The sequence below is a fragment of the Gekko japonicus genome, unplaced genomic scaffold, assembly GCF_001447785.1.
Source record: "Gekko japonicus isolate JY-2015 unplaced genomic scaffold, Gekko_japonicus_V1.1 scaffold2887, whole genome shotgun sequence".
Classification (NCBI taxonomy): domain Eukaryota; kingdom Metazoa; phylum Chordata; class Lepidosauria; order Squamata; family Gekkonidae; genus Gekko; species Gekko japonicus.
In genome coordinates, this window is record NW_015167142.1 from 113,989 (window position 1) to 127,146 (window position 13,158).

At 46.5% G+C, this 13,158-nt stretch overlaps 1 protein-coding gene across 2 annotated transcripts in view; it reads right to left on the reverse strand.

Annotated features, from left to right (window-relative positions):
• Positions 1–13,158, reverse strand: part of FAM49B (family with sequence similarity 49 member B) — an 82,932-nt gene that overhangs the window by 9,680 nt on the left and 60,094 nt on the right. For both annotated transcript variants that reach the window (XM_015413071.1, XM_015413070.1), the window contains exons 4-9: positions 9,440–9,522; positions 6,601–6,722; positions 4,006–4,111; positions 3,495–3,631; positions 390–467; positions 155–271 (exon numbers count right to left, since the gene is read on the reverse strand). In XM_015413071.1, the coding sequence (XP_015268557.1) occupies positions 155–271; positions 390–467; positions 3,495–3,631; positions 4,006–4,111; positions 6,601–6,722; positions 9,440–9,512 (633 nt within the window). In that variant the 5' untranslated portion in view covers positions 9,513–9,522. The remainder of the gene's footprint in view (positions 1–154; positions 272–389; positions 468–3,494; positions 3,632–4,005; positions 4,112–6,600; positions 6,723–9,439; positions 9,523–13,158) is intronic.

A 13,158-nucleotide genomic window follows, 5' to 3' on the forward strand; every position in this document is an offset into this window, starting at 1 on the left:
TGACTGGGACACTTCACAAAAAGTCAACAATGAGGTTCACATAGAAGTCTCCAAATAAGAGACGCCATGGTATCACACGCCTTACTTTCGCAAAGCAAACTTCCCCCTTTCAGAAAAGTTATCACCCCCTGGGAGACACTGTTCACACACTAACCTCTGAAACAAATTTTGTGGTGGCGTCGCTTAAGGTTTTCAGCATGGGCGTCGCTTCCGCGTAAAATAAAGACATTCGGTTGGCCAACTCATTGTTTACTTCGTTTTCTCCTTCTGCCTACCAAAATAGAGAAGACAAAAGGCCCCACAGTCTTCACTGGCTCTGAATGAATGGATGAGTGGAGAAAAGAATGACAAAGAAGCACTCTCTTCGCTTGAACAAAGAGGTTACCTACTGGAACATTATTGATTCTCATACGACTCAAGGTTCTTCTGTAATAGCTGAAATCATTCTGTATCGCGGGATTTGTCATCTAGGAATGGAAAAGTAGGAAGGTAAGTATGTTCTGATCAACATATCATTTCGGTTTAGATATTCTGCCTCATTCAAGGAAGGGGGGGGGGATGGAGCATTGTTTAAGCCCTTCATACAAACAAAACCCTACTTTGACAGTACTGCTGAGCCTGAAATCAAGAGTAGGAATTCAGGACCTGGCCTTATACGGCACTTACGCTGGGGGCAAGTTTTATACAGCTGGACTGTATAAAGTTGTACGTGAGTGATTTGTCTGCTGCATAAATTAGTTCGTTCTGCAGCCATCTTTCCTGAGCTAAGACAAAAATCTGTGAGCTGGAGGCTAAAAAACTGTGAGCTACCTCACAGTAACTCAGCTCAGAGGGAACACTGTTTAAGACCTCCATTAAAGATGCATGGGACTCAGATATATATTGGGGCCAAGGGGGAGGCAGGGGTTAATGCTTACATCCCTGCCTGGTTTTGGTGTCATCTCCCCCCCACCCTTTAAAGGTATAATAACAGCACGGGGGGGGGGGATGACGACAGACTTTGATTAGCAAAACCAGGCAGGGATGTAAGGATTAGGTCCTACCTCGGTGTTGCTGTAACTGAACTTTTGAGGGGGAAGAGAGAGTCGTGGTTCCGGTTGTCTACTAAACGAATCATCCTCCAAAATTCATAAAGGGAGACCGCAAATGTTTCCATGTCATTTACAAGACAGCAATTGGTCACAGCAGGAAGGCCCGGCTGTATACCAGCAACCACTGACAGTGGGACAGGCACGACGAAAGGACTGCTGCACTGTGCGGAGACCTCCAGCAGCTTCTGTTAGTGGGAGCTGGTGAGTTAACTGGCCTGCACCAGCAGCTAGATGGCCCTGCACTGGATTGATTCAGTACCCCCACAGGCCCGTAGCTACAGTGCGGCTTTGGGGGCTCCGGCCCCTTTCTTAAAAACACAGCCCCACAATAATTTCTCCTGTAAACACTTTTCCCCAATCATTTAAAATCATTTTTTACAGGCGTGCACTCCTTTAAGCAGACTGGGGTGCTGTAGTCGACTAATTCCCGCACTGAGCAAGGGGGTTGGAGTAGGTGACCTCTAGGATCCCTTCTAACTCTGTGTCAAGAAACTGGTCTCCTTGAAGAGAGCTTTTCTGCCCAAGTGTTCACTTTCTGGACTATAGAAGTCATCACCCCCACCCACCGGCTTGTTATCAGAACTGTTGCTTAGGCTGGCAGAAGTGATTAACTTGCAGCGGCTGAGAACTGTCATCTAAAGTGGTTGACAGCTTGAAAGTTAGAGATCTATCCTGGGAACCGCTTTCTATTGGCTAAACGGCGTTTCTTTCTGCACTGAGAACTTCAGCCTCACCAGAAAAAATTTTGCCCCACAAGCCACAAAATCCTGGCTATGGGCCGGGTACCCCCCCCCCTCTGGCTGCAGTTCAGCAACTGAGGAGAATGCATCCCCCACACATCCCCCTCCAACCTAATATTTAATGACGGAACCAATGGGCCGCACATGCTCTGTAACCATCTAACTGGGCCAGCAGCATTCACAAGTTATTTGTTCAGGAGGGCATTTTTAAAAAGGGAAGAGAGCTGTAGTACAATGGAAACGTTGCAGGCACGGCAAGCTGCCTTATACCGAACCAGACCATTGGTCCCTCTGGGTCAGCACTGTCTGCTCAGACTGACAGCAGCTCTCCAGGGTCTCAGGCAGAGGTCGTTCACATGACCTGTCGCCTGGTCCTTTCGACAGGAGGTGTCGAGGACTGAACCTGGGACATTTTCTACGTAAAGCAGAGGCTCTTCCACTGAGGGGCTGTGGCTCAGGAGTACGGCATCTGCTTGGCAATCAGAAGGTCCCGGGTTCAGTCCCCAGCATCTCCAACTGAAAGGATCGGTTAGGTGATATGGAGGACCTGGACAGGAGAGCAGCCTGCCAGTCTGAGCAGACAACACTGATCATAGAGTTGGACGGGACCTCCAGGGTCATCTAGTCCAACCCCCTGCACAATGCAGGAAATTCACAAATACCTCCCCCTCCACCCCCCCTGTGACGACGCCTACTCTATTCCCAAAAGAGGGCAAAAGACCCCACACACACCCCTCCAGGATCCCTGGCCCGGAGAAAGATTGCTTCCTGACCCCAGAGTGGCTGTCATAAGAAAGGGCCATGAGAACTAAGCACTGATGCAGCCCTTCCTGCTCCCCCTTCTCGTGATCTTGATGGACCAATGGGTCTGGCTCAGTATAAAGAAGAAGACTATACTCTGCTGTTCTCTACCCTAAGGGGTCTCAAAGCAGCTTACAATCTGCTTCCCTTCCTCTCCCCACACTGTACGAGTAGGGGGGAATCAAACCCAGTTCTCCAGATTGGAGCCCGCTGCTCTTAACCGCTACACCTCGCTGGCCAGATTCAGGTGTTCATCGTTTGGGAGAATGTTTCTCTAGAAAGGAGCAGGACTGTCATCTACTTCAGTATTTATTGTGTGTTTTATCCCACTCTTCCTGCATTGCCTCCTACTTTTTAAATTCAATTTTCTGTATTATTTATGACATGATCTTGTCCGATCCTTTCCCCACCCCTCCTTTTGTGCCATTATACTAACTTTGGATTCCCTAGTCCAATCGCCTTGTTTACAGGATGTCTGATGCTGTCTGACTGCCTTGTTCATATTGTGTGATCCGCCTTCAGGATTCAGAAAGCCGGTTTGGTGAGGTGGTTAGGAGCGTGGACTCTAATCTGGGAGCACTGGGTTTGATTCCCCACGCCTCCACACGCAGCTGCTGGTGTGACCTTGGGCCAGTCACAAGTTCTCTCAGAGCTGTTCTCTCAGGAGCAGTTCTCAAAAGAGCTCTTCTCAGCCCCACCGACCTCACAGGGTCATCTGTTGTGGGGAAAGGATATAGTAAGGTGCTCAGAGACTCCTTCAGATAGTGATGGGTGGGGTATAAATCCTATCTCTTGATTTTCTTCAGTGAGAATGGCAGTCTACAAATGAAGGAAGCAAATAAATAAAATATTCCGCCTTCACCTTCAGCTCGTCAAACCGGAGTGTGAAATGAAGGATTTCTGCAAACTGCTTGGCAAGAGCCTGCTCTCGCTCCAGGTGCTGTGTGGGAGAATAGGGGGTGCTCGTCAGGGCCCCGAGGAGACCTCGTAGCGCAGCTTCTACATACAAACAGGGGAAGCAAGAACGCATAAAGAACAACGTCAGTACATCAGATTCCCTGGTGTAACAAATGATTACAAAAAACCAGGACACAAGTATGTGCTGGATATCAGAATTTCAGGTGCCAGTGGACTTCAAAATGCAGCCAATAGTGGTAACTAGATTGTGACAGGATTGGCAATTAAGGGACAGAATCGCAGATGGCAACATTCCTGCATAGGGGAAGCAGCTCCATAAGACTCGAGCGCTAATTTCACCAGCTCTACCATACTAGAAGTTATTCAACAGCTTGGGATGCCTGACTACACTACCACATCATACCTGCTGTGATATTATGCAGAAGGTCCACTCACTGGCTGCTATTGATACATACCTAATCTCTGAGAAAATTCATAGAATTTCTTTAGTTTGCCCACTAGAGGAACAACTGCACCCCATGCTTTCTCCTGGAGCCTCTCGTCACTGGGATGCTGTATTGCCTGTAAAATAGAACATTTGTAAGCATAAGTATAGCTCAAGATGGGTAGCCGTGTTAGTCTGTCTGCAGCAGTGGAAAACAGCAAGAGTCCAGTGGCACCTTAAAGACCAACAAAATTTGTGGCAGGGTAGGAGCTTTCGTGAGTCACTGCTCACTTCTTCAGATACAAAAGAGCAAGCGTCCAGTAGCACCTTAAAAACTAACAAGATTTGTGGTAGGGTATGAGCTTTCTTGAGTCACTGCTCGCTTCTTCAGACTCACAAAAGCATAAAGGTAAAGGTAAAGGTTCCCTTGCTCGAAAGCCAGTCGAATCCGACTCTAGGGTTGCGGTGCTCATCTCCGTTTCCAAGTCAAAGAGCCAGCGCTGTCCGAAGACATTTCCGTGGTCATGGGGCTGGCATGACTAAACACCAAGGTGCATGGAACGCTGTTTCCTTCCCACCAAAGTGGTACCTATTTATCTACTTGCAATTTCTTGCTTTTGAACTGCTAGGTTGGCAGGAGCTGGAACTAGAGATGGGAGCTCACTCCATCATGTGGCACCCAGGTCTCGAACTGCTGAACTACTGACCTTCCACAGCCTGCCACAAATTTTGCCCGTCTTTAAGGTGCTACTGGATTCATATGTAAGGATGTCACTTCAAAATATGACACATACCCACTGTTCCAGACACATCTAACTGTAAGAACACAAAATACAGACACTGTTTTTTATGCCCCTGGAGGCTAAGGTAGTGCACCTGGAGGAGATCAAGAAGAGAGGTACTTAGATGAGGTCTTCACTAAAGAAACACTCACTGGCACACCTCAGTAGTTCCTGTGGGGAGAATGAAGCTCATAGAGAAAAGGGTTGCAAAGGAAGGGACCTAAAGCTGCTAACCAACAGGTTTGGAGAGACTCCCAAAGATGCTTTATATGGATTCAGACCATTGGTCCACATGGCTCAGTGCAGCAGGGAACTGAACTTGGGACCTTCTGCATGGCATAACAGTTACAGCAGGGATCAACAAATCCCAGGTGCCAACCAAATCACCATGGCACCTAGAAATGTCATTGTGGCACCCAGTATTTCCAGCACGGATTTCATTATGAGGGTTTTTTTTTTTTAATTATGACAGCCAGGATAACCCTATATGTTTACACACTACACACTAGTTTACACACTACACACACATTTACACACTCAATGCTTCTGTCATAATATAGGCGGAACAAAAGTATGAGAAACCGTGAAACGGTTTTAATAGATTTTGCAGTAGTGATGATTAGAAAATATGGTCATGAGCCTGCTGCCTAAATTTTTGGGTTGCCTCCTCTGGCCAAGGAAAATTTGTCAAGGCCTGGGTTAGAGTGGCAGACTAGGAGCCGAGTTCCAATCCCCACTCAGCCATGGAAGCCTGCAGAGTGACCTGGGGCCAGTCCCACTCTCTCTGTCTAACCTACCTCACAAGGTTGTTGCGAGGATAAAATGGGAGACCGGGATGTGTGTGTGTTGTAAGCCACTTCGCACTCTACCACTGACCTATTTCTTCCACTACCCTCCCCTCAAATACTTGTATGTTCCACCAAGCAGCAGAATGTAGGGCCTGGTATCGATATCTGAATGCCATGAGAGTGGAGCATCTCGACAGAGAGGTGCAACTCAAAGAAGGGAGCGAGGATGGCGTGCAACAAAAAAGAAACAGGTATGATGCACACACATCAACTGATTATAAAGAAAACCACAGTGACCTTCTTTAAAGGGTTGACCTTCTTTAAAGGGCAATCTAGATAAAGAATGTAACACACTTCACATGCTGAATTGGCTATAAGATTAGAACTAATTCGCGCTGATCTGGATAGCCCAAGGAAACCTGATCTCATCGGATCTCAGAAGCTAAGCAGGGTCGGCTCTGGCAAGTTTTTGGATGGGAGACCTTCTTGGAATACCAGAGGTGTGCGGCAGGGGCAGGCTTTATTCAGCCACCTCTCTGAATATTCTCCCGGTCCCCAGTACGGGGTCGGTCACCAGAAGTCACCATGACTTCCAGGTGCATACACACGCGCACAAATACACATATAAGAACTAATTCACCATTTAAAAGTAATGGTGCCCGTATGGCCCGTTCCAACTCTGTGATTCTATGATTCTATGGCCAAAAGCTGGCTTTTTAAAAAAAATCATCTTTATTAATTTTAAATTAAAGCACAATACAGCGTAATACAGTGCATCCGTCTACAAGAATGTCATCTAAATGGAAGGGGTCTAAACCTACAAGGTTAACCATTTCAGATAAAGAGGATTAGGGGGGAGAATATCTAGAATCTGTAAATAGGAGACTACAGGGAACCAAGTTGACACAAATGTGGAGTGGTGTGGGGTATCTGATTGTGCACACCTGAGCGAATCAGCAATTTTGATCAATCAACATAAAAATCACATACATCGGGGTGCAGAATCATCTGAAATTGGCTTTTCAAAAAAATGCCCCAACGCCCATAATGCTTTACCTCTCGTATTTCATGACCAGCTCCTCGGTAGGACTGCAAGTCTTCCAGGATTCCTTCTGCATCCTTTAACACGACGTTTACCTGATTGTAGATTTCTTTTTCCGATTCTGTAGGCTGAGCATCTAAACGACAGAAGAGCAAACTATGTCACCTGGGCAGTGACCTCCGTTTTAAATGCACGCACCGCTGAACGCACTCCTTACTGTGGGGCTTACACACCTGCGCTTTCAACAATTCTTGGAACAACTCTGGGGAATTCCACAAACCTAAGATTTCCCCCCGGCACCGCATTTGCAATTGATGTATGACATAGCCACATGCTTGGGAAACATGCAACTAGGTTATATCTCTACCTATTCATTTGCAACCATCCCTACTATAAGCATGACACTTGCCCTCTGCAATGACATGATGCACACTGACGTCAGTTGGCACAGAGGGGCAATGGGAAGACATGCACTGGACACACATTAAGCTGCCTTATACCGAATCAGACCATCGGTCTTATCAAGGTCAATATTGTCTACTCAGGCTGGCAGTGGCTCTCCAGAGTCTCAGGCGGAGGTCTTTCGCATCACGTACTTGTTGTTCAGTCGCACAGTCGAGTCCGACTCTTCGCGACCCCATGGACCAGATCACGCCAGGCCCTCCTGTCTTCCGCCATCTCTGACGTTGGCTCAATTTCATGTTCGTTGCATCTATGACACTGTCTAACCATCTCATCCTTTGCCGTCCCCGTCTTCTTTGACCTTCAATCTTTCCCAGCATCAGAGTCTTCTCCAGGGAGTGCTCCCTTCTCATTTGGTGGCCAAAGTATTTGAGCTTCAGTTTCATTATCTGGCCTTCCAGGGAACAGTCCGGGTTGATTTATTTTAGGATTGACTGATTTGATCTTCTTGCAGTCCAAGGGACTCTCAAGTCTTCTCCAGCATCATAGTTCAAAAGAATCTATTCTTCGGCGCTCGGCCTTCCTAGCCTTTTTAACTGGAGATGCCGGGGATTGAACCTGGGACCTTCTGCATGCAAAGCAGGAGCTCTTCCACTGTGCCACAGCGTCTCCCTACTGCCTCTCCCATGCCCACATACACAAGCTGAAGCTTATGAGTGCAGCACATATATCCACTCCCATGATCACTTTTCTGGAAGTCCATAATCATGGCGCTTGTGCCTGCACCCGCTTTGGGCATAATGATTTCAGCCCACATAACGTCTGCAGAGGGATTCTGCGTTTCACAACCCAAACAGGGACGTCAGTCATAGTAACTGTCGGGATTCTTGTTTTACAAAGTCAGGCAGAGAGCTTCCTTACGCCATGGGATATTACCCCGTGTAAACTAACACCTGCAGCGAGTAAGATGGGTTTTGCTTGTGCGCTCACGCAAGAGAGTCTGTTTATACAGTCTGCTACCCTGGAATAGTGTGACTCCTTCAAAACTCGCTCCAACCTCCGACTTGTTTACATGTTCACACTGTGTGAGGCAGCTGAAGGGAGAGGGAAGAGGACTACCTCCATAACGGCAAGGTGCTTTTGCTTGAATGACCCAAGACTCCCATGTGACATGGCACGACTGCCTGAAACACCTTTGAATTGCTTGTTCGAGTACCTGGGATCATATGCTCATAACAACCCCCTCAGGGACAACCACCCTCGAAGTTCAGAGTGACAGAGCCAGCATTTCATTGTAACTGAGTAAAAGCGAGAACATTTGCAAGCCAGAGAGCTTCCGCAGGCTTGCTCAGGAGGCGGTGGGCTCTCGGTCTTTGGAGGTTTTTAAGCAGAGGTTAAATGTCCTGCCCCACGGCACTGTTTATGACCTTTTCCCAGTGCCCTACTGTCCTGGTATCTGGACACTGGAATTTCCTAAGGTAATGATTTTATAAGGCATGGGTTCGGTCTGATCTGCTATTGCTATTTATTGTTTTATTGGTTTTATTGTTTGTTGATTTTGTGTTGTGAGCTGCCCTCAGCCCATGGGGAGGTAGAGCGAGGTATAATAATAATAATAATAATAATAATAGCCATCTGACAGCAACACTGGTCCTTCACTCGGAGTCTCAGAGCAGCTTACAGTCTCCCTCCCTTCCTCTCCCCACAACAGACACCCCGCGAGGTAGGTGGGGCTGAGAGAGCTCTCCCGAGAACTGCTCTTGAGAGAACAGCTCTGACATAACTATGGCTTGCCCCAGGTCATCCAGCAGCTGCAAGTGGAGGAGTGGGGAATCAAACCCAGTTCTCCAGATTAGAGTCCAATTTGTTTCTCAAAGCTCCCAATTCGTTTCTCAAAGTGGTCATTTGGAAACTTGGGATAGGGGAAAGGGAGTTCTCGTCTTTCCCTGAAATGACCGTGCGGAATTATATGGGTCACTAAACAAATCCTTATGAGGACATGCATGCTCACCCCAGTGGGCTCAAACAGCCATTTCATTTCAGCATTCAATAGCAGCATTTCTGCTTAGGAAAATGACTCAAGGAATAAACTTATCTTTCCCACCCTAACCTGAAATGGGGGAGGGCATGAACCTTAAAAAAACACCCTGAGGGAGCTCATTCATGGAGCAGTGTTTTGTGCAGTGCAATCCCAAGGACCCTTTGGAATGGATGCTAGTGCCTTTCTCCACATAGTATGTCTGGAAACATGTACACATGAAGCAAGGGAGCAGCAGCGGCAAGCAAAGGTTACCGGTGAAGGGACTTAAATTGCCAATAAGGCTCTCCAGAGACTACAGCCCAGCTGTGCTAAGTTGAGATGTGTCATCAGCATTCAATGGAAACAGGAACCCTACCGCGGACGGAAAGAAAACACACACCCACACGTGCATTTTATAAACAAGTTCTTACTTTCAAAATCAAGGAAAAAGTTTGGTCCCTGCTCGAGGTCTGTGCACGTCAAAACTTTAAGGAGGTTCCCCATGTTAAGACACCTGCGGGAAGAAGGAGAGAAAAGACGGCCCGTTTAAGGAGTCACAAGTGAGAGAGAGTAGAGAAAGAGTTATCTGGGTAATTTCGGGTACCTGTGCCAAGTTCCTCAGAACTGAAGTATTACCCCAACTCCCCCCATATGAAAAATGGTTCTCCCACTGGATGGAACCTCCTTCAGAGGGCTGCCAAGAAAAGCCAGGCAGGGTACACTTCTCCAACCACACTCGTAAGCTATTCATTTCTCCATCAGATTCTCACAGTGTTCACTGCTCAATCAACTGGTGTTACAAAACTTTGGTTCTGTGGCAGAGAGGTTTATTCCCAAATCCCATCCCTTCCCGGTTTAACATCAAAAGATTTATGGCTGGAAGCAAGGTTTGATAGCCTTCCCCTGTAAAATCATCATTGTGTATCCGGCATAGTTAGAAAACGACACGCCCAGGTCCCTTGAAAAACTTCTGTACAAACACTTTGGTTCGGTTGCACACGATAAACAACAGTTACATGAAAAACATCTGCTCAGGCATACAACAGGGTGGCAAGGTTCACCACAAGGCCCTGATTCTCACTGAGGTGGTGAAACCTGGGTCTGGACTACATCGCAGCACACTGTAGATGGACCCGCCTCCAATGACTGAATGCTCCATCATACAAAACAAAGACTCCCTCTGTGCAGAAAACTAAAAATGAGGGGGAAAGGGTTCCAGGCTGGCCTTCTCCCTGACATGCTAGGTAACTAGTTGTACGAAGCCCATTGTAGTCAACCTTGGGAGCTCCACCTACAGTTTGAAAGGATACAATCCAGATACCATTTTACCACTTCAGTGAGGACCAGGCCTATCTAAAACAGAAGGAATCTCCAGCAACATCCAAGTGAACTTCCCCAGTGGGGGGAAAATACTTTTGGTCCTCCCTGTAACTTCCTGACTACATGGGCTTGACGTTTAGCTCTTCCTTACTGCTCTTCAGAAGCTTGCAAGCCCAAAGCCTTTATGAAGAGCTCTGTGATAAAAGACCTCACTGAACCTGTGAAAAATAAGAGGCTGTCTCATCCACATGCCAAAGGCCTGAAGGGAGCTCGGAGACTTCAGTAATCATACAATGGGTTGGATCCAACCAGCTTTGCTGGAGGCAAAAAATGAAGGGCTTCCTCTCTGACCAACCCCAAGGGCAGCACTGGAGTCATGGGACTTGTACGGCCAAAAGCAATGTGGGGTGGGAGGTGTGTGAGGAACGAAATTGGGTGAGACCGAGTGAAAACGTTGGCTGGCTAAAGCCCAAGGAAAGGATGTGGACAATCAGAGACTGCGATTTAGCGATTTTCCTACCCTTTGCTGGGAATAAGTATCAGCCTGTTAGCCCTCATCCATCTCAACACTGCCTACAGTAGGCACCAGTTCAGGGCTCCACAGCCTCTCTGGGATCTTATGGAAACACAAGGTGGAGCTGAGAGTCATTGAATCATAGAATCGTAGAGTTGGAAGGGACCTCCAGGGTCATCTAGTCCAGCCCCCTGCACAATGCACGAAATTCACAAATACCTCCCCCTCCACACCCACAGTGACCACTGTTCCATGCCCAGATGACAAAAAACCCCTCCAGGATTGCTTCCTGACCCCAAAGTGACAACCAGCATTTCCCTGGGCATATAAAAAAGGGCCATAAGAACTAAGCACCGATGCAACCCTTCCTGCCTTCCCTTCTCGTTTTTCCTGTCAGGAAGTTCTTCCAAATGTTTAGCCGAAAACTCTTCTGAGTTAATTTCAACCTGTTGGTTTTGTTCCAACCTTCTGGAGCAAGAGAAAACAGCTCCACACCATCATCTAGATGGTTATCATATCAATTTTTTTTATTTTCTTTAATCCACAACAAACAAATCTACACACTACAAACAGACACTCTACTACACATAACGTATATACCAAGAGTGCAGTTACATTATATGCTTATATGCAATTACTTAATTAATAAAAACGCTATATCAAATACTTTCCATTCTTCTATCTTCTATCTTCTGTGTTCTCAAGTCCATTGCGCTATCCTTGCCTAATCTTCTATTACATTTGGGTACTTAAAAAAAAAAATGATGGTTATCGTACCGTCATCTCAGTAATCTGCATACTAGCGACGACTCAGTCCAAATCTCCAGATGACCTCTCCCAAAGCTTTACATAGGTATTCTAAAGCATGAGGGAGAAGATGGATCCTTGCTGTACCCCACAGGCCAGAGGCCAAGTGGCAGCCCCCCAGCACCACACTCTGAAACCTACCTTCGGGGCAGGACCAAAAGCACTGCAAAACAGTGCCTCCCAGTCCCAATCCTGAAAGGTGGTCCAGAAGAAAACCATGACTGAAAGGTCCAGGAGAATACCGGGCTCCACCGGTCCGTTTCCCAGGGCAGGTCAATCCTCCGGGGTGACCACGGCTGTTTCAGTACCATAAATACGCCTGAAACCAGGCTGGAATGGTTCCACACAATCCATTTCATTCTGGAATCTTTCATTTTCCCATTATGAGAGATATAATAGGCCTTTCTTTGTACTTCGATATATTAAAAGTCATAACAAGTATTAAAGATATGGCAAAATATGTAATATTGAATATGAAGTAATAGGGGTGTGCGTTCGGCATGAACCAAACCGAATAAATACCTGTGGTGATGGAAGCTAAGAGCTCCATGCCACCTTGACTGGTAGACTCCTCCAGGCAACTCTGTGTGTGATGGGGAGAGACCTCCCTGCTGCCCGCAGGTCCTGGGGTCAGCTTCTCCTGCCCCGTGGTTTAAACCGCGGGGCAGGAGAAGCCTACCAGCCAGGTCTGCATGTGGTGGCGAGAGACTACCCTTCCCCATTTTTTCTCTGGGGCCCACAGAATTGCCCCACGAAATTGGCGCCTGGGTTTAACTTTTTTTAAACTTGGGGGGGGGGGGGGTTGAGGAGAGGCATCACCAGCTATGCTGCAAATTTGGTGCCTCTACGTCAAAAAACAGCCCCCCCCCGCTCCAGATACTCCTGGATCAATTCTCCATTATAGCCTATGGAGACCACTGACTATAATGGTCCACATATTTACTGTTGTACATTGCCCAGAGCCCTGCAGTAACAGGGATGGGCAAAATTATTACTACTACTACTACTACTACTACTACTACTACGATTAACAACAACAACAACAATAATACTGATATTGGGATTTGGGAATATCGGGAAATACCAATGTTTTTGGGCTCAATATACCTGAACCCCAAAAATACCGATTTTTTTGTGCACACCCCTATGTAGTAATGATTCAACTAATAATGTAGTTGCAAAATAGATCAGCTATGAAATCTGAAATTTAAAATGTTGAATATAAACATACCCCAACAGAAGTAAGGACCATTTAAGACATTAAGATAATGTCTTAAAAATTATAATGAAGGGGATGTTGGGAAGATTTTTTTTCTGTAATATATAAATATCCTTGCAATATACCATTGTGTTATTTAATCCCTTTTCACCTTTTTGTATCCGCTTTATACTATTGCTTTGTTTTCTGATATATATATAAGAATCCTATCGATATTTGAACCCATATAGATGGCAATTGCATATGGACTTATTTTTAGATATTTGGAAACCATTTATAGAACCTTATGC